The sequence below is a fragment of the Periplaneta americana genome, chromosome 3 (genome assembly GCF_040183065.1).
Source record: "Periplaneta americana isolate PAMFEO1 chromosome 3, P.americana_PAMFEO1_priV1, whole genome shotgun sequence".
Lineage (NCBI taxonomy): Eukaryota > Metazoa > Arthropoda > Insecta > Blattodea > Blattidae > Periplaneta > Periplaneta americana.
Window position 1 is genome coordinate 108,986,092 of NC_091119.1, and position 22,529 is coordinate 109,008,620.

The 22,529-nt window shown below is 34.6% G+C and overlaps 1 protein-coding gene across 5 annotated transcripts in view; it reads left to right on the plus strand.

Moving 5' to 3' along the window:
• The first annotated feature begins 7,850 nt into the window (after positions 1 to 7,850).
• Positions 7,851 to 22,529, plus strand: part of Cp190 (centrosome-associated zinc finger protein CP190) — a 32,891-nt gene continuing 18,212 nt past the window's right edge. Inside the window, exons 1-2 of one of the 5 annotated variants that reach the window (XM_069821251.1) lie at positions 7,851 to 7,943; positions 20,884 to 21,076. In XM_069821251.1, the coding sequence (XP_069677352.1) occupies positions 20,942 to 21,076 (135 nt within the window). In that variant the 5' untranslated portion in view covers positions 7,851 to 7,943; positions 20,884 to 20,941. The other 4 variants (XM_069821253.1, XM_069821254.1, XM_069821252.1 and 1 more) reach the window with 4 other exon arrangements.

Sequence of the window (22,529 nt, forward strand, 5' to 3'; positions counted from 1 at the left end):
TACTAGATGGCTCTCATATATATATATATATATATATATATATATATATATATATATATATATATATATGTATAGGGGAGATGCAGGCAATGGCGGTCACCTAAGCGAAATCTGGCTGTGTCATACAACTAATAATCCAATTCGAATTTTGGTGAAGGCATTAGAACTGTTGAACTATTCACTTTCAACTGCATATATTAAAATTTTATAAACAGTTGTTAATTTTTATATAAATCCTTTAATTAAAGACCAATGCATTGACCGGAATTCCCAGCATATGAAGGTAATAACGGTCATGAAATTTAAAATTGAATTTAAAGGGAGCAACCTATCATATGATTTATTTAATATATTCTAGGTTACAATGCATGTACCAATCAATGCAATTACACAAAAACAATGTTATAATGGATATGAAAATTAAAAGTCTTATGTTTACATCTGTCTTTCTCCAAAACAGTTAGAAATTATATTAAAAAAAAAAAACAAAACAAAATAACTGCATACAATATTTTGTTACCTACAAATCTGCCTTAAGGAAGTTACATGAAAGACAATCTCATACGTTTTCAGTTACAGATATAGTTAAAAGATTTTCTCAGGTTTCTGAACGGAAATTAATCATTCATGTTAAGGCAGTCACAGTCATACCCCTCGGCACTATCACAACCACTACATGCTGCATTTACCCACTTTCCGCAGCTTGTACAACGATACCACAAATCACCATTCATGCCATAATCATTGCGCAGAAAGCACTTCTCTCTGTCACTCTCCAATTCATCACTGCTATCACACATGACGAGATCATCAACCTATGATGAATATTCAAAGAACTTCTTGGGGAGTTTTTTCTTTGCAACAGATCTCTTCGCAGCAGATCTTTTAGGCTCGTATTTCTTTTCTTCTTTCTGCGACAGTTTCTTCTGTTTTTTAGCCTCAAACTTTTTCTTCATAGGTGAAGAAGTGAGTATTTCAGAGTGCTGCTTTTTCCTTCCTCCTGATCTTCTATTGTTAGATGTACTAGGTCCAGGTGATATCTCATTCAAAATTGTGGAAATACTGATTTGTGTGTCATTGCATTTTTCCTTTTCTCCTGGTGTTTCATTGACAGCTGCAGAAACAGTTGACTGAGCAGCAACATTGCACTCTAATGGAGCAGAAACAGGGTGAGATGAACAGATGTTTGACTGATTAGGGGGATTACACTGTGATGTGGCTGGGTGAAGATCAGGGTTATAATAATCTGAATCTGGAAACAAATTGGGATTTAAAGGGAAAATTCCTGTTGCTTCAAAACCTGATAAAGCATTCGCTATGTTAGCAACTCTGGGATATGCTTTGTTGAATAATTCTGCAAGATTGTCAGGTCTGATACACTTGTACTTGTTCATTTTCATGTAGGTATCACACTCCTTATTAAATCTTGTCTTAAGAGGTCCAAAGAATGTCACATCAAGTGGCTGGGTTCTGTGAGAAGTGTGGGGTGGCAATGAAACCATAACAATATTTTTCATCCTGCAGAATTCATATGCCTCTAAGGTGCAATGGGAGTAATGGTTGTCAAGGATCAGAAGGATAGGGCTTTCTGGAGTAGGACGGGAGTGATGGGCAAAATGTTTCAACCACTTCAAGAAAAGTTCTTCATTGGACCAACCATTTTTGGAACAACTGTACAGTGCATCAGTAGGTCCGCCTTTTTCAAGAGTCGGACTCATTCGTTTCCGAGCATATATAAACATCGGGGGAATATAGTTCCCAGCAGCACTCATGGCACATATCACAGTGGCGTGTGTGCCACGCTCTGCACTTGTAGCTGCTCCTACTCGTTTTTGGCCTTTGGGTGCCAAAATAGTTCCAGGTTCTTGGACTGTTCCAATCCCTGTTTCGTCTACATTGTAGACATGTGATGCCGAGAATCCATACTTTAGAAAAACTTCCTTATTGAAACCTTTAATGCGGTTAATACTTACTGCCTCTGGTTTTCTCAAAGACAAAGAAGGGTTTCGCTTCAGGAAACCTTCAAGCCAATAACGTCCTGCCACTTTTGTTTCTTTAGAGAATGGATGTTTTATTTTATATGCTTCAGCAAACTCAAAGGCTGCACGCTTTACATCATTTGGCGTTAGACCATAGAAGAGATTTGCCAAAACTTTTAACTGGTTGCACATCTCTACTTCTTGGTCAGGAGTAAAAATTGACTTCTTTCCTAATTTAGGATCATTATAGTTCTGCTTACTTATCCTCCCCTGAAGTGTGCTGAAGGAGATTCCAGTAGACTTTGACACTGACTTGATGGACTTTCCATCCTGAATAGCCTTTACGGCTCTTTGAAAATCTTCTGCTGTCCAGCTGCCTCTGTTTGTCTTACGTCTGTATTTGCCTACCATCTGAAGGAAATGCAAAAATAAATAGATGACTAGATAGACAGATTATTAATTAATTAATTAATTAATAATTAAATAAAAATAAATGAATAATATTAAACGCGCGAACTAGTAAGAATGAAACTATAATACTTGACATAATGCTTGTGATGCATTTCGAAAGGCTATATTCACGCGAAGGTAATGCCAGTATAGTGAAGGTAATGGCGGTCAGTTGACCGGTACTGCCTTCATTGCAGACAGTTTGTAAAAATGCAACCATAAATTAATGAATGTAGGTACCGATATCAAACTGTTACTCACTGACTAGCAACATGTATGGGTATATTCCTAGTGTGTAAGTATTAAATAAAACAAGATTAATTACTTACAGCAGCAGTCTGAAGTTCGTTTTGATTTACAAGAATATCAATGAAAACACACATGCACTCCTCGTAACAGCTACGATTCAACTACTACTAAAAAAAAAAAAAAAAAAAAAAAGAGTCTTGCACATAGTTAATATCACCCTTCCAAGAGTGCAGCACCAATCGGAAGATAAAATCGAGTTGTTGTTTTTGAGTTAAAGGGGTGACCGGCATTCCCAACTGACCGGGCCTACCTGCAGCTCCCCTATATATATTTTTCACACAGGATGTAAGGGGTATAAGTGTCATTATTTTAACTGATGATTATATTAAAGTCATAAGGAAGAAAAAAGTCTTTCATTTTTTTTCTAATTGCAATATTTAACTAATTATTAAAGTTTACATATTAAACGTTTTGGGACGTTGCTGGATGGGGAGGGGAGAGTTTAGAAGTACACAATACAGCTCAAGCAGGAGGGAGGGGCTTTTTTAGAAGTACACAGTACAACTCAAGCGGGTGCAGACATACGGGACATACCGGTGCAAAACAGATGCTCTGTTCTAATGCAGGAGCGACAATGACTAAACTGCTGTTTACATAAAACGAGCAGCAAAATCAATACAAATTTTCAATATTATTAATAGAACATTATGGTAAATTTAAATTTTATGTAAAAATATTGCTCCATTTTTTTATTGTACGTCTAAAGAATAAAAAATAATGGTTTTCTGCACAAAATCAAACGAATTTTTTTTATAATGCAACATTTTAATCTCTCCCGCTTCCGTAAAATTTCTGGTTGTGTGAGTGTCGAAACGGGGTAAGAGACTTCTTAGTTCTAATAATCGTTAAGAAACTGCTACAAAAGTTCGCCGATTAGATAACCTTCTTCGAGGAAAACGTTGACGGTACATCCTTCTTGCCTCACTTGAATTACGACGACTTCCTCCATAAATTAATAACATATGATATTCCTAAACTGTGAATGACATTGTAAGTTGTTTATCGAATACCCTGTACTGAACGGCCATCCGCTCGGCAGTAGAGCTATAGACAGGGAGCTTGAACTCAGCTGACTCGCACTTAAGTTAGTGCAGAGCGTCATAAGGGATGCTCCCAGAATATGTATAAACGCCAAGCCAAGAGAAAACTATCATCTTCTGATTAATTTATCTCTGAACAAAATATTTAATTTTATATACTGTACATAAGGACTTTTAAAACTTGTTATCGTTTGTATATATTTTTGACTAGTTAATTTATATATTTTTCCTTTTGTTATTTAATTCTGTACAATGTAGGCCTACAAAGTATTTTCATTCATGTAATCTTATTTTCATGTTTCTCTTAATATTTTAAATTTGTACTTGTGAATGGCACTGGAATTTATCAATGGCTATGATATCACACATTTCAAGTAATTATTCACTTAAAATTTGTTTTCACAGAATCTTGGAACATGAATGTATATTTATTTAGTGAGTTCTTGATACAAAGATATAGATTACTTTAAAAAAAAACTAGAGCTAAATATTTTTGAGGATGATGATATTTTAGCACTTTATACTGAAATACATAAAAAACTCAAAATTGTGCAATTAGACACTTTTACTTAAAATTTATGGTTCAGTGTTATCATTCTCTTCCTTTTGCCAGTATTTCATACATATGTCCCGGTTATGTTTAGGAAAAATGGAATCCACTTAACCATATAAAAGAGGCTCTTCGTTAAAATTGTTTTGCTATAATATTTGTAGGATACGTAATGAAGTTGACAATAAAAAAACAAACAAAATGTTACCATAGTTATTGCATTATTATTGATGTTTCCGAATCGAAATAAATAATTTCTACCAATTTCAGGTTGCACTTCTTTCTATTAGTACTTATGTAAAATAAAATATATAGAAATAACTAAAATAAAAGAATTTATAACCAAATGTCACGTAATTAATGCATTTTATTTAGATAAATTATTATTTCATGTATGTTTCTTCATGGTGTAAATTATTGTATAACATACTAATATTGGTAGGAGGATCGTTGCGACAGAAGTATGTCGTCTTCAATTATTTCGTCTTGACTGATATTTATTATTCAATAATATAATAATTTTTTCCAGTTAATAATAGTTCTACAGTACTGTATATGTTAAAGTACTCATAAAGTGAATGCTAATGAATTTTAAATGATTTAGTTTTGTAAAACAATATTAACCCGAATTTTTGTAATATGATTATTTATTCTGGCCAATCTTTGATATCGCTTCATAACACACACGGGACTGACGTCTGATTTAATTTTCTTTATGGGTTAAATGAGGGAATAACTAAGTGACATTAAGCCAAATATGTGACTGAGGGGATTACTTAAGTGATATGAGATCAAAGAATTGTGCAGAGTGAGGAGATACCAAAGTTTCACCTATATTCTTTATATTTTTATTCCATTCAATTGAACAGAAACCTCGGTATAACCAATGCTGGCTTTTCAATAGCACGCGACACTGAAATATTCAACTTGGGTTAAGTTAGGTTAGTTTCGCTCGTAAATGTTTAAGTCTGTAAAGTTTAAATTTGATTTCGTGGTATCGTGATTATAAAAATTAATTACAATAGTATCAATATACTATACTTTTCTCTTAGTCAGATTAATACATGAACATTACTAATCTAACCTAGGCTAAATTATTATGTACATACAATAAGTACATTTCACACATGCATATTAATAGCTCTCAAAAGATATTCCAATTTTTATTTGAAAATCTGCTTGTGCAGTGATACGCAGCACATGTCGAGATCTTGAAATTAGTTGATTAATGAATAAAAACGACGATGTAACACCACAAGTAACTGCTTATGTGCTAAGCGGTAGCTAATGTTTTGGTAGCATCATGATGACGACTGTCTGCAAGCGCGGCTTCACCTCCAATCTGTTTTTGTCTACTCTATGTCTTCTGTTCTCGTTGGTGCATATAAACAATTTGTTCATTGTTGAGGCGAAATGGCTGCTATAGTGGACAGAAAAGCTTGATTTTCATGTAAACCAATCGATTATTAACGTGCAACGGCATAACCGAACAAAGTTTGGTGCAGATCCTCCCAGTGGGCCTACAATCCGTAAATAATGGCAGGCTACATTTATTTTAAGGGAAGATTCTTCGCAAGTGGTTGCGGTTTCATCCGTACTGACTACAGTTTCTGCAAGCCATAAAACCAGAGGACAAAGTGCTACGAAGAAATTTCTGCATATGTATGCAGACTTTAATTGAAAACGACGATGAATTTATTCGCTCTGTGGTGTTTTCTGACGAAGCCACTTTTCATCTTTCTGATAAGGTGAACTGACATAACCTCAGAATCTGGGGATCAGAAAATCCGCGTACCTACTACGTGGAACTTGACTGTAGGCTTGATGTGTGCCGTGTTACCGGGGGGGGGGGCACGACAAAGACGAGGATGATAACAAGAATCACAACATGAGCTGTGACAAGAACTACAATAAAGATCACGAAATTAACCACAATAATGATCACTGAATATCTTTAATGTAAGGAATTAAACTTTTTTAGTTTCTCTTTCCATTGGTACTATTTTCATACATCTCAGATTCATGGAACGTAAATTAAATATGTTCGAACTCGAAAAGATCTTTGTAGAAGCCCTATATATAAAAGAATAATTCTCAAGAAACTAGTTTAACAATCGAACAATTAAAGATACACTTATTAAAACAACAAAACCCAAACTCAATTTATACGTCTTAATGATTAAATTTATCACATATTATTTTGGTACCAGATTTCACTAGACAACAATGCTCTCTTGCACACAATACTGTATATTGTATGATTAGCTACAATACAGCATGTACAGTATCTGACGCTATCTACAGTGACAACATTATTTGCGATAAGTATTGTCGTTATATTCAAAGAGAATAGAATGGATTTCCAGACAACTTATATGTTTACCACCAGATGGCAGAAATTATAACTCATATCTGTCTATGTTCTGAGACAAAAAATAGTTCCAACTTCAGACAATGTATGTAAGTTTAATAATTAATACTGTAGCTATATATGCCCTGTTATGATTTATAAATGTACTTCAGTTATTTTTAAAAGTTCTGAGAGAATTTTTAATTTTTGTGATATCATTGCACTTATCTCGAGAATTGATGTGAACTTTAATAAAGATGTCTATACTGCGCATGTGCAACTCTCGAAATGAATATCGACATATCATTTCCTTGCGTGACTAACGATTTCCATGTCAATTTGCGAATATTGTGGAAGAAATAAATTTAAAATATTGAAAATACCTGTTCTGAAATCTTGAGTGTAGCTGGCACTATTGATTTCTTACAATATGATGAAGAAAAATGAAATACTTGATACATTTCATTGTAATATTTGAAATAATGGGGCATTTAAAATAACAGAAATTTTAAAAGAAATATAAGACTAGAGTTATATGTTTTAATATATTGATTCCAAATAAAGTGTATGTTAATATTTAATTTTGAAATTTATATTGTACAAGTTGTATTCAATTCTTGGCTGAAGGCGGTATTTGTATATACGAATTATGCAAAATTTGTGTAAGATATTTTTCATGGATTCTCTGTTGTTTATTTTTGAACTGAATTCTGTAGCTGTCAGAAGGGTTGCAAAATAATAATTACATAATTTTGTTGTAATTTGTAGAAAATTTAACTGTTTAGCGAAGTCTGAAACTGACTTACCGAAGAAAAGTTGGGCATTGTAGTTAATTTAATATTGATGCATACTTCTAATATTTTGTTAATGGTTGCTAAAGACTAAATCTGACCAGTGAAGCTACATTATATGCCTATTAATACATGTAATAGTTTAATTTACCTGCAGTTTATTATAGGGATGCTTCAATGATGGAATTAGTTCAAGTTATAGAACTCTGAAATGAGATATGAACTAAGATCACTTGGACTAAATTTAAATTTTTATTGGTAATCATTTTTCACCTTTTTCGTCCAATTATACACTTGACTCAATATTTCTTTACAGATGTTTTGAATTCAAACAACATTGAATTTTCGCGCCATTGCTATTTGTGCCGCTATCCATGCGTAGCTTTAGGAACTAAGATGTTCAATATCTTGTTGGCAATCGAGGTTGAGCTAAGAGATGGAGCTGGGTCAGATATTTGAAGCTTTCTCAGTTTGGTCTGTATATTTGAATTAGGCTACACAAATGCGACATTTGTATAAGTTTGACAAATTATATGTAAGGAAGAAATACAATTTGTAGCAATGTGTTTGTTTGGATGACTTATGTTTATAATCTTCGGAAGGGGCTGTGAATGACCTTGCATGCCACGATAATGCACCTGATAGATTTATGTCAATTGGGGTGGTTACCCGATTTATCATATTGAGAGCCATGTAAAATAGTTACGTAAATAAAGTGTTTCTCAGACCGGTCGCAGGAAGCATTGTAATGTTACATCCTTCATGTATCAAGATGGTGGGGTGGGGGGGTTGCCAACCCTCAAATGGCACGATGTAACGACGTCTTTCAAGAAACACAGTACGTGTAACTTATACGTGAGATTATTTGGGGTTTGAAAACTTTCAAACTACCGATAGATGATAGTAAACGCTACAGATTATGTTTTAAAATTTTCATTACCCAGTGATTGATCTGTATACCTAACTGACATGGATTGGTTTAACTACGAGCACTGTTTTTATAAGTATAATGTTTTGACGTTAGACAGAGTAATTTTATACTGTGCATTTGTTTACAAATTTAACATGCTACTTTTGAAAGGCACGCATATGGAAACATTATTCAGGTTTGTGAAAGTGAGATTTTAATATTGAAGTTTTTGCAGTATATTTTTTTATAGGTCTAGTAGACTAGCCTATAGGTCTATAGTAATTAAAATAAGAAGTCTCGGATCATGAAATCGTGATAACATTACATGTATTTTTTATTTTAATTTTCCTTGCGGTACTTTTGTATTATAAGTATGATAATGTATTTATAAAGCAAAGAGGCCAGGTGGGTTAGGTTAGGTTAGGCTAGGCTAGAATATCTGGAATATATTTTTCAGGTGATATGTGTATTACTTTTGCTTGTGGACGTGAGTTATTTATGTATCTATGTATCTGTTTGTTGCATGTTGGTGTGTGTTTCTATCACTTGAACAGTGTACGAGATAGGGATTGTTTACATTATGGAAGTCCTGACACTATATGCTGAATTATAACTTGTTAGAACGAGTCTTGAAAATAAATTCAGAGGTACCGTACTGTCATTACCAGTTTTGCTACAGAATGTCATAGGAAGTAATAATTAATATTGTCTATAACTTTAATGTGTTGGAAGCTGTGAGATAAAGAACCCAAAGCTATTTAATCATTCTTAATCGGTCAAAATTAATGTGATATTTATTTTGCTTCTGTTCCAACGATGTTGGGCGTGGCGATATTACGACCTGTATAGTCAAAACATAGCCCTAATTAATAGTAGCTAAACCTAAGGTCGACGCTAAATAACCTCGTAGTTGATACAGCGTTGTTAAATAAGTAAAAAAAAATAAGACAAATTTCGCGAACTGTGAGGTTTCAAAATTGATTTACTTTTCAATATAAGATTGGTTTAACATTCCCAATCGTTCGTTGTAATGTAACTTGTTAATCCTGCTGAGTTGTGAAGAATGTGGTATGAAAAACTTATATTATGGCATACAAATATTGATGGAGCAGTTGGAGAATAAATATTGCTAGAATAAATGCGAGAATTTGGAGAATACTTTGTCGTGAACAAATATGGTAACAAATGTAAGCCCAGTCGTGACTCAGCTACTTGATGGTCACTCTCAGAAAGTCTGCAGTTCAATTTGCAGCACATCCTATGAGATTACTATCTGCTGGCGCAGCTATAAGAATTACTATTGGTCCATTATTGTCATATCTTCTCATTGACAAAGAATAGTATTTGTAGCTTGAGGAGGTAATTTTTTGAGAACTGCAGTCAATTGTGGTAACTTTTTACCATTCAGGAGTACTTCCAAATATAATTTCAATTGTCTGATATTCCATGTATAAGTTAGTTAGGTCTAGTTCCAGTTAATTGGTCTACATTGGTTCTTGTATACCTTGACTCAATTTAGCGTCTGGCCCAATAATTATGCAAAGTTTTGTCCAGTGTAGGCTGACTAGATTTTTTATGGTCCAGCAGAGAACATCAGCAATTTCAAGAAAAACCACAAACGCTTTCCTAGTCGGTCTCCATTAAAATGTTGTAGAAAATACATGTAACATTTATTTATTTATTTATTCTGGTGTAGTTAAGGCCATCAGGCCTTCTCTTCCACACCACCAGAAATACAAATACAATAACAGAAATAAAAAGGAAGAAAAAAAACACTATAAACAAAGTAAAGTCACACAAAAATGTACACAGGTTGCAGTCACACAAACTTTAAATGAGTGATTAAGTACCGTATAATTAATTGTATCCTAATTAACTAACATAAACAAGAAACTTGCGATTTTAATCTAGAGTAAAAAATACAACTCAACACTTCTAGCAATACCTAAAGAGCATTAAACAAGACAAAATTTTCCAATTTAATTTTGAATTGTGATAAAGTCCGGCAGTCCCTAACATCACTAGGTAACGAATTCCAGAGACATGGTATTTCTACAGTGTAGGAGGATGAGTATAGAGACGTCCTATGATGAGGGATAGAAAGAAGTGCTTGATGCCGGTTTCGAAGAGTTGTAAGAAATTGAAAGTGCGATAAAAGATAATTCGGAGTAGAAGTATGCATGATTCTAAATAGAAGAGACAGTGAATGTATTGTTCTTCGTTCCTTCAGACGCACCCATGAAAGTAACTGGAGGGAAGGTGTTATATGGTCAAATTTACGAGTATTGCAGATGAATCATACACACATTATGAACACGTTTTAGTCTCTCAGCTAAGAGTGAACTTACATTAGTTAGTAAGGAATCGCAATAATCAAAATGGGGCATTTCAAGCATCTGAATAAGATTCTTTTTTAGACTAAGTGGTAGAAATTCTTTCATATGAAACAAAGAGTGAAGTTGAGAAAATATTTTTTTGCAAGTGTGTGTTACTTGAGTATTCCAATTTAGATTGCTATCCATAAAAATGCCAAGATTTTTAGCTGTTTCACTGTATTTAACAATAATCCCATTCAATATTATATGTGGTATAATACCACTATCAAGAGTACTTCGTAGACGATTATGTCCCATTACGATTGCTTGCGATTTCTCTGGATTTAACCTTAATCCAAATTTGTGTGCCCACAGTGAAATCGAATTTAAGTCTTCGTTTATTTTATTTACTGCGTCGCTAGTCTCGTCAGGGTGGAAATGCAAATAAATTTGCAAGTCGTCAGCATACATATGGTATTTGCAGTGTTTTATCATTTTAGTCACTTCATTAGATATAATGATAGAACTTTGCACACAAAGTCTGTAGAGTACCTTAACTTTTTGAATTAAATGCATAAACACACGTAAATCAAACATAATAATTATAGCACTAAGAATTCGATTTCAGTACTGACGCATGCATGGAAGTCTTTCACCATATTATTGTTCACACTGAACTCTAACACACACATTTTACAAATACTTGTCTGAAGACCTATATCTTTTTAAAGATCTGTTGATTCCCATACAGCTTCACACTAAGTTCGTCACATGAGAAATTAAAGTTTGTTTTCACTTGTTACATAGTGTTAACTGTTTCAAATTTCATTCTTGACTTTTCATCAGTTCAGATTGAGTTCATTGTGGAGAGAAGTTTTTTTTTTTCAACTGATGAATTACTACCTGAAAGACACGTGATTAATGACATTATTATTTTTTTTTTGTAATGTTGAAAAACATCATATCATTTTTCACCTGTTGGTTTTTCACAAAATTCCTCATTTCTTTAACTATTTAAAAATGGACACTGCAGCAGTTCTAACGTTTCCACGCAACGTGAATGCTAAGATGACCAAGAAGAAAGATGCTATGTTCTTCTCAAAGAGTCCAGAATATCTCATACTGTGCTCACTAGTTCTTCTGTCTCATACTGATAACCGTTCAGAAATGTGCATGAATCGCAGCAGTTCCATCACGTGTAAAATGTTATTGAAACAAAACCAAAACTTCTGGGGACAAAATTAATTTCCAGGAACAAAAAAGGAGACATTTGCTCACCGGGGACAGCAACTCAAAACTCCCCAGAAATCGGGGACATCTGGTCAGCCTAGTCCAATCCGCTAAAATGTAACAGATCACATATTCATTTGGGGGGGGGGGGGAGGATGGGTGAATAGTCGGCAGAAAATATTATGAGAGATAAGAAACAAAACATTTACGATTTACTGAACAGTAATACACATACAGATTTATTTAAATTAATTTTTGTACAAATATTAAAAAAAATTGTTTACAATGATGCAAATTAGTTTTAATGCAATGTAATGTACATATACTATAGTAATAGGTAAAGCCAACACCATAACAGGTCAAATCGGCCCAGAGGATGGCAAGAGGTTTTAAGGCTCCCACCTTTTCAGACAATCAGCATTTAATGGCAGTAGGGATGACAGTCCTACATGTGCGCTGCCTTTACCCTCAAGGAAATGTCCCTGATACTCATTTTTGTTAGAGACTGAATAGACCCCAGGGTCATAGTGTGGGTGGAAGGGTTAGATCAATCGGGAATCGAACTCATGATCTTCCGGCTTTCAGCATTATTCCTTAACTGCGATCCTACTGCATGCTCCACATAGACTAGTAAAAAGGTAAAGGTATCCCCGTAACATGCCATGCTTTCCATGACCTCGGCATTAGAATGAAGTGGTGTGGTCGGCACCATGCTCTGACCGCCTTTTACTCCTGGGAAAGACCCGGTTCTCAATTTGATAGGAGGCTGAATGAACCTCGGGGCCGTTCTGAAAGTTTGGCAATGACTGTAGTACACCAATCAAATAAGCATGCAGTTCTTAATGCCTATTGTGTAGAACTGTATCTAGTGTACTCTGATAATGCATTCTTTTAATAGACTGCACTTGAACAAAATTAGCACAGATAAAGGGCTGCTTTCGTTACCTTCCTGCATAAATTAGCTCTGCAGTTGAGTAATATACTTCCTCATATTATGATTAGTCAAGAATACCCTTATTGTAACTTCCTCTCTTGTTTTGCTGTAGTTTTTTCAATAATTACGTATTTCATAAAAATTTAGTCCACTGTGTGGAATAGTGGTCTGCGGATTGGACTGAGAAATTGTGGGCCCAGTTGGGACATGTTACCTGGTAGATGTTTTTCTGGGGTTTTCCATCAATCCATAAGAGGAAATGTTGGGTAACTATTGGTGCTTGACCCTTGATTCATTTCACTGGCATTATTATCTTCAGTTTACTCAGATGCTAGATAACCATAGCCATTTGTAAAGGGTCATGAAATCATTTAAAGAAAATCATAAACATTTTCGTTTTCATTGTGGCATTGAAGATTGTTGTCATTGCCGAAGAACTCTTCGTAGTTTTTTTTTTTTTTTTTTTTTTGTTAATTATGGCTTATTTAACGACGCAACTGCCGAGGTTATTTCAGCATCGCCGGTGTGCTGGAATTTTGTCCCACAGGAGTTCTTTTACACGTCAGTAAATCTACTGATATCTACTGTGATTTAAGCACACTTAAATGCCATCGACCTGGGCTGGGATCGAACTCGCAACCTCAAGCACAGAAGGCCAGCGCTATACCAACTGCGCTACCGAGGTCGACTCTTTGTAGTTTTTAAAGGGTAGCAGTTATGATATATTTTCATTTTCACTAGGGCCTACAGATCGTATCTGTATTATTGAAATAATAGAAGGGAAAGCAGTTCTGATTGGTTTTGCAGCTTATTTTTTGCTGCTGTTGATGTTAAATTGTGCTTGCATGCACTAAAAATTCCCTGTTCGCTTACATCCACTGTCTAGTTTAAGCAGTGCAGTGGTCCAAATAGGTTGAGCAAATCAGCGTTATATTATTAATTTGTTTCCATTCATCAAGAGTCACCCCAAATATATGGCTGCCCTGATTAATCAGTGACCCAATTGACAGGATTCAACTATATTCACAGTTATATAAGTAAATACTGAACTTTTCACTTGTACAAAAATGTTATAAATAGACTAAATTATATTCCTTTGAAACAAAATAAGAATTAATACAAACCTACTCCCTGATAAAAAGTTAGCCTAATTGATTGTACTTCCTTACAAAAATAAATGTACAAGGTTCTTCTGAAAATCGAACTTCTATTCTGTATACTGTACATTGCGAGAAATTCATTACATTATTTTTTTATCATATTTACTCAAGGCAGAAACATGGACATTACGACGAAGTGAAGAGAAGCAAATAGAAGCATTTGAAATGTGGATATGGAGAAGAATGGAACTTGTGAAGAGGACAGACAGAATAAGAAACGAAGCTGTGTTGGAAAGAATGGTTGAAGAAAGAATGATGCTGAAACTGATCAAGAAGAAGAAAAGGGATTGGCTGGGTCACTGACTGAGAAGAAACTGCATTCTGAAGGATGCACTGGAAGGAATTGTGAACGGGAGAAGAGTTTGGGGCAGAAGAAGATATCAGATGACAGACGACATGAAAATATATGGATCATATAAGGAGACAAAGAGGAAGACACAAAATAGGGAAGACTGGAGAATGCTGGATTTATAGTGAAAGACCTGCCCTTGGGCAGAACACTATGAATGAATGAATGAATGAATATTTATTCAACTCCGTTAAGTTGGTGAATCACTATAATTGATTCACTGTAAAACATAACACAGTAATAATAATAATATAATAACAATAATTATAATAATAGTAGTAGTAGTAGTAGTAGTAGTAGTAATAATAATAATAATAATAATAATAATAATAATAATAATAATAATAATACTTACTTACTTACAAATGGCTTTTAAGGAACCCGAAGGTTCATTGCCGCCCTCACATAAGCCCGCCATCGGTCCCTATCCTGTGCAAGATTAATCCAGTCTCTATCATCATACCCCACCTCCCTCAAATCCTTTTTTAATATTATCCTCCCATCTACGTCTCGGCCTCCCTAAAGGTCTTTTTCCCTCCAGTCTCCCAACTAACTCTCTATATGCATTTCTGGATTTGCCCATACGTGCTACATGCCCTGCCCATCTCAAATGTCTGGATTTAATGTTCCTAATTATGTCAGGTGAAGAATATAATGCGTGCAGTTCTGTGTTGTGCAACTTTCTCCATTCTCCTGTAACTTCATCCTGCTTAGCCCCAAATATTTTCCTAAGCACCTTATTCTCAAACACCCTTAACCTATGTTCCTCTCTCAGAGTGAGAGTCCAAGTTTCACAACCATACAGAACAACCGGTAATATGGTAATATAACTGTTTTATAAATTCTAACTTTCAGATTTTTGGACAGCAGACTGGATGATAAGAGCTTCTCAACCGAATAACACGCATTTCCCATATTTATTTTGCGTTTAATTTCCTCCCGAGTGTTATTTATATTTGTTACTGTTGCTCCAAGATATTTGAATTTTTCCACCTCTTCGAAGTATAAAGCTCCAACTTCTATAGTTCCATTTCGTACAATATTCTGATCACGAGACATAATCATATACTTAGTCTTTTCGGGATTTACTTCCAACCCTATCTCTTTACTTGCTTCAAGTAGAATTTCCGCGTTTTCCTTAATCGTTTGTGGATTTTCTCTTAACATATTCACGTCATCTGCATAGACAAGAAGCTGATGTAACCCGTTCAATTCCAAACCCTCTGTGTTATCCTGAACTTTCCTAATGGCATATTCTAGAGCGAAGTTAAAAAGTAAAGGTGATAGTGCATCTCCCTGCTTTAGCCCGCAGTGAATTGGAAAAGCATCAGATAGAAACTGGCCTATACGGACTCTGCTATAATTTTCACTAAGACACATTTTAATTAATCGAACTGGTTTCTTGGGAATACCAAATTCAATAAGAATATCATATAATACTTCCCTCTTAACCGAGTCATATGCCTTTTTGAAATCTATGAATAACTGATGCACTGTACCCTTATAAGTACTCCCATTTTTTCTCCATTATCTGTCGAATACAAAAAATCTGATCAATAGTCGATCTATTACGCCGAAAACCACACTGATGATACCCAATAATTTCACCTACGTACGGAGTTAATCTTCTCAAAAGAATATTGGACAAAATTTTGTACGACGTCAAGAAAAGTGATACTCCTCGAAAGTTACCATAGTTTGTTTTGTCCCCCTTTTTAAAAATAGGTACAATTATGGACTCCTTCCATTGTTCTGGTACAATTTCCTTTTCCCAAATAGCAAGTACAAGTTTATAAATTTCGCTATATAATGCACTTCCACCCTCTTGTATTAATTCTGCTGGAATTTGATCGATACCTGGAGACTTGTACTTTTTCAGATTTTCTATCGCAATTTCGACTTCAGAAAGCGTGGGTTCGGGTATAAATGGCTCAGCAGTTTGTATTTCAATTTCATCCCGATCATTTCTATTTGGCCTATGTACATTTAGTAGTTGCGCAATGTAGTTTTTCCATGTGTTTAGGATTGATGGAGAGTCTGCAAGCAAGTCACCATTCTCATCCTTGATCATATTTACCCTTAGCTGATATCCGTTCTTAAATTCCTTTATACCCTTATATAAATCTCGAATGTTTTTATTCTTACTATTTGTTTCTACCTCATTCAGTTTTTCCTTGAAGTAACCTCTCTTTTTATTCCTAAGTGTACGACTTGCTTCCCGTCTTTCATTGAAATAATTATCTCTCTTCTCCTCAACTGGATCCTGTGAGAATTTCAATTTTGCCTGTTTCCTTCTTTCTACTACCATGCAACAAGCTTCATCAAACCACGGTTTCTTTTTCTTAGTTTCATAATAACCTATGCTCTGCTCAGCTGCAATTTTGATACTATCTCTGATATTTTCCCACATGCTATTAACATATAATAATAATAATAATAATAATAATAATAATAATAATAATAATAATATGTAGTCTACTGTGTATATGTACCCATATATATGAGAATAGATGATAATATTAACTACTTTTCAATAACTGTTTTTTATTTAGGCCTACATCTGTTGTTTCAATCATTGTTTTTCAATTCTGTGCTGCAGTATACGTCATCATTCTTACTTTATATATCCAGCCCTTCCATAGATGTAGGTCTTTTTGTAGAGGAAGTGGCTATGGCTATGGGGCTAAGAGGGATGAAGTTACAGGAGAATGGAGAAAGTTACACTGCGCAGAGCTACACGCATTGTAATTAGGAACATTAAACCCAGACGTTTGAGATGGGCAGGGCATGTAGCATGTATGGGCGAATCCAGAAATGCATATAGAGTGTTAGTTGGGAGGCCAGAGGGGAAAAGACCTTTGGGGAGACCGAGAGGTAGATAGGAAGATAATATTAAAATGGATTTGAGGGAGGTGGGATATGATGGTAGAGACTGGATTAATCTTGCTCAGAATAGGGACCAATGGCGGGCTTATGTGAGGGCGGCAATGAACCTCCGGGTTCCTTAAAAGCCAGTAAGTAAGTGGCTATGGATGGAAGGTCCTGGGTTCAATCCAGGTGATGGCGGGGATCTTCTAATTGCTAAACTTCCAGAATGGTCTCAGGAGCCACTCAGCCTTGTCAAATTGAGTACTGGGCCTTTCCTCAGGTTAGAATGGTGGTCGCAGTGTGGTGCTCATCACACCACGTCATTCTGCTGCCAAGGTCATGAAAGCATGCTCTTCAAGCTTCTTAACATTGCCTAAAGGGGACACCTTAATTTCTTCTGTAGATTTTCATTTTTTCGTCTGTTTATTAAGATTGGAATTTTTTTAGCTATTCAATTGTAATTCCAGATTAAATTAGTTACTGCCCCTTTTACATGCCATTAAGGCGCATGGAGTTATGGAATTAGAGCTCTATGCTCCCATGACCTTGCACTAGAATGAGGTGGAGTGGCCAACATCACGTTCTTATTACCTTTTATCCCAGGAAAGACCAGGTACGGTATTCACTTTGACAAGAGATAGAGTGTAGTCCGAGGCTGTTTTGAAAGTTTGGCAATGGAAAAATTCCTGCTAAGATTCGGATTGAACCCTGAATCTAACAATGTGTAGCCAGTTGCTCTACCAACTGAGCTCCTGGACCTAACAGTCTGTAGCCAGTTGCTCTACCAACTAAACTCCTGGACCTAACAGTCTGTAGCCAGTTGTTCTACCAACTGAGCTATCTGGCTCCCCTGTTTTAATTTTAAAAACCCTTAATTCGAACATGTTATTACTTTTTCACCTACAAAGTAGCAGACAAAAAATAAAGGAAAGCTTATATATTGACACTTTACAATATTTATAAACAAGTTCTGTTGAAACTATAGATAGCTCTCTAAAAAAAAAATTGAGATAATGAGGAAAATGCTTGTCTAGTTCTGAAATAAATCTAAGAAATGAGTGTCACGAAGATGACACTTTTTCTCATATGTTTACATAGGCTATTTCGTAATAACAATTTAGTTCTTTCATTATGTAGCAAATAATGTTACTGTTCATGGTCTATTTTATTGAACTGTTATTCAAAAGACGTTCGTAAGTTATTAATAGCCTATGCTCTCAAATAAAAAAGATGAACTTCAGTTCTTCTGGCTTCACACAAAAGGGATTCTTATAATCTGAAAAGTACGCCATTTGACTTCATTATTTATACATTGTACACTGCAGGTAAATATATCAATTTAATTAAATTGGCATACATTTACATAAAATAGATGTCTGTGCATTGTGACTATTCCTCATATTTTGTAATTCAAAGTATAATATCATTCTTTAATAATGAGGTTAAACAAATTCTTCCCTTTTCAAACTTTCAAGAACTTGTTTCAGTAGTTTATTGGTGCATAATAAATGTTTTTAAAACTGAGAAGTAGACCTGTCTCTATCCCTTCACAACTTTTGACAAGAGAAAGACTAAAAATTCTGAATGAAAACTAGAAATAAATGTATATAATAATAATTACTTACAACTTACTTACAAATGGCTTTTAAAGAACCCGCAGGTTCATTGCTGCCCTCACATAAGCTCGCTATAATAATAATAATAATAATAATAATAATAATAATAATAATAATAATAATAATAATAATAATAATAAAATCATAATCATAATCATACAGTAGAACCCGTTTTTAACGAATCTCTGGGGGGATTTTTTTTTCCCTTTAAGTAAGGGTTTTCCTTAAAAGGGGGTTTACATAAAATGGGAAGAAAGGATAAAATAAGTAGTACTAACATGTGTGTTATGTACCAAACAGCATAATCATTTAATTAGGCCTACAATTATAATTTACAATGAATTTCATTATAACATTTTCTAACTCTTCAAATGGTGAGGCACAAATGTTTTTCCAATTGGTTGAACCCGAATCACACTGAAACTGGGCACTGAATATTTCTCCTTTTTTTTTTTTTTTCTTTATTATTCCCCATAATGAAGTATAAGGTTATTCAAAAGTAAGTTCCCATTTTGAAACAGCTGTATCTTCTGTACATATCAGCAATTTGGTTTCTTATAGGTACCATTAGGCCAGTTGCACACAGAATCAGATGTGATGTGACGCGACATTTTGTACTTGTCTCATACTGATTTCTTATTATGTGGTGCACACAGAATCAGACGCGGCTGTGCGACAGTTGCGAACATACACGAGGAGACACGGAGAGACAACATCGAATGACTGCTTGAAGTTCGTCTTGAGGAGACAGTCTGATAGCTGCAGTGTACTGCACATGCGTTAGCAGTGGCTATAATTGCATACTTTCACTGTCTACGAATACTATTATTGTGTAGTACACATTATTCATAATGGAGCTCGATGCGGATAAATTAGTTATTTTGCTACAGGAATGATACGTTCTGTACAATCTTTGAAACAATATCACGACAATAATGTGGTTTCTGAAAATATGTGATAAATTGCAAATGAGATGAAAGCACCACGTGAATAATAATTTATTAATAATAATAATAATTTGTAGTAAACCTAATTCTCTGCTCTATATTATCATTCATTATTGATTTAATATATTATTTTTCTACATTATGAGTCGTAAAGTAGTTATAAAATGACGTTTGTGCATTACTTTACAGTAATAATATTTAATTTTAAGAAGCTTTCAATCGGATAGATTTTTAGGCATAGGCATCCTTGGGAAATAGTAACCAAATAGCCTACAATAGAATTTCTCATATAGACAGTGTTCTTTCATTGACGCCATTTTCCAGCCTAGGCCAGTTTTTCAAACTCACACAGCCAGCAAATCAGTTGTCGCAAGCAGTTTTAACACAGTCTAGTAGTTTTAAGCTGATGCTCTAGCTGTTTGGTGGAAATTATCAAGCAATGAATATGTACATTATTATGTTGAAATTTAGAGTGTTTTCTGGTATTTTATTTAAATGTCTGACAGAAATAATTGGAAATTACAAATACTGTGCATTGACGTGTTTTCTATATGCTATGTCTCCAATGAACATAATATCGGTGTAAGCATAAACCGGGCAAAATGAGACACTTTCTCTTTTCAAAATATGTTCCACTTTGCAGATACATGTATGACATTACATTCAAGGAATAGTACATGTATTTGCGCTTGTAGAGCATATAATATGGGAGTCGAAACTGACTTCGAAAGTTATAGAATTTGAAATTTGCTTCTACTATATATATCTCATATATGTTGTATGCCCTTTTTTCCTCATCTACTAAATGGTCCTGTGGTGTAGAGTTGTTGTCGAAGTATTTTGTTAGTAGCATGTTAGTAAGTTAGTAGCTATTTGATTTGAACAGGAATTTCTTAGAATTATTTCCACTGATATTAAATGATGTCTGAAAATTACATTTCGAAATTTGGGTCTGTCTTTGTCCTCACCTACTTATTGGTACTATTTCAAAGGCCTTGTGGAGCATTTCTTCACGCATATAGCTTTACAGTAGTATATAGGAAGTCCAAAGAAAATTCTTTCCTTATTCGTTGTTCTGTTTTCAGATCTCTGAGTCACCATTCCTCGAGTTTTCTGCATTTGATGTAGGATGCAAGCATCAGTATGAGTGAAGGGACCATCAAGCAAGTAAAAGTGGACAACTGGGGCATATTCTTTCTCCAAAGGCTCCAGCAGCTGTTTTCCAAGAGTGAGCAGTGTGATCTCGTTTTGCAGTTTGGCACGAATGAGAAAGTGAAGGTAATATCGTTTTGCAGAATGTATAAAAGTGTTTTATGAAATAAACAGAGCAGTGTAAATTGCACGTATTATTTCTCATTATTTTTTTTATGGTAACTAATAATTTTTAATATCAGTTTATACAGAACAGAAGTGTATGGGAAGCATTTTTTAAAAATGTTACTGAATTGATGCACATTTATTGAAATACAATAAAAGCTCTTCAATTCGAAGTACTTAACTATGACCAAAAATTTAAGCTTTAAATTATATGATTTCGAATTGAAAACTTACAAAAATATCAGAATGACTCAGTTCAAGCAACATGCGAACATGAAGTTTTTATTTCAAGCTTGGATATAAGGCTGGAGAAATGCATGGAAAATTTATGGTGAATTATTGGTGTTACTTACGAAGTTCAAACCTGTCTTCAGACAGTTGACTAAAGAAAATTGAAAACTGTTTATGGTGAATTATTGGTGTTACTTACGAAGTTCAAATCTGTCTTCAGACAGTTGACTAAAGAACAACAACAATAACCCCATGAAATTAATAACATTACTTACTCTTCACACTGTGTGGTGCCGACCACATCACCTCATTCTAGTGCCGAGGTCATGGAAAGCATGGGACTCTACCTCCATGCCCCCCAAGTGCCTTCATGGCATGTTACGGGGATACCTTTACCTTTTACCTTTTACTCTTCATGCTGTATATACCTATATGAAGAGTCCACTGCAAAAAGGGGGAATGTCGAATGTATTTCATTTTGCAGGAAATTAAATTTAAACTTTGACATTCCCCCTTTTTGTATTGTATACCAATTCGACAACACGCTGTAGATCTGGAACTATCATCTTTCTTGCAGTGCAACAAAGTGTATTATATTCTACTCCCTTTGACTATAGTGCTGAACTTCATTTCATTTTTCACAAATTTACGACAATCCCCCTTTTTGCAGTGTACTGTTCATATGGTTTCGAATTAAAGAATTGGTTTGAAAATCTGCAAATTAATCTCATGTGGTTTTGGATTTTAGTTATGTCTTCGTAGGAAAAAAATATTTCTTTAAGAATATGGCATATACTATTCTCTTATCTTCATAGAATTGGATTTAATACAAATCCAGATGCTGTCTTTGGAGTGAATATGGTGTAATGTTTACTGACCAAATGTACATTGATATGATTTTTTTTTTAATTTTAGGTTTTGTTTATAGCTGCTGTAACTTCAAAGTTATTTCACAATTGTCAGCTGTTGTTTAGAGATGTGCAGTCTTAGAAAAAAGTTTTGTCGCACAGATACTTTACAAGTCCCAGAAAGGAGGCAGTGCTCATGATCCGACATACAATGAAACAAAACTAATTTTATTACCTCAACTAGTCCTTCTCTTGTGACTCAGGTCGCACGTCCTCTGATCATGTGCTCTTCCTCCTTTCTGGGACTTATAAAGTATCTGTGTGACAATTTTTTT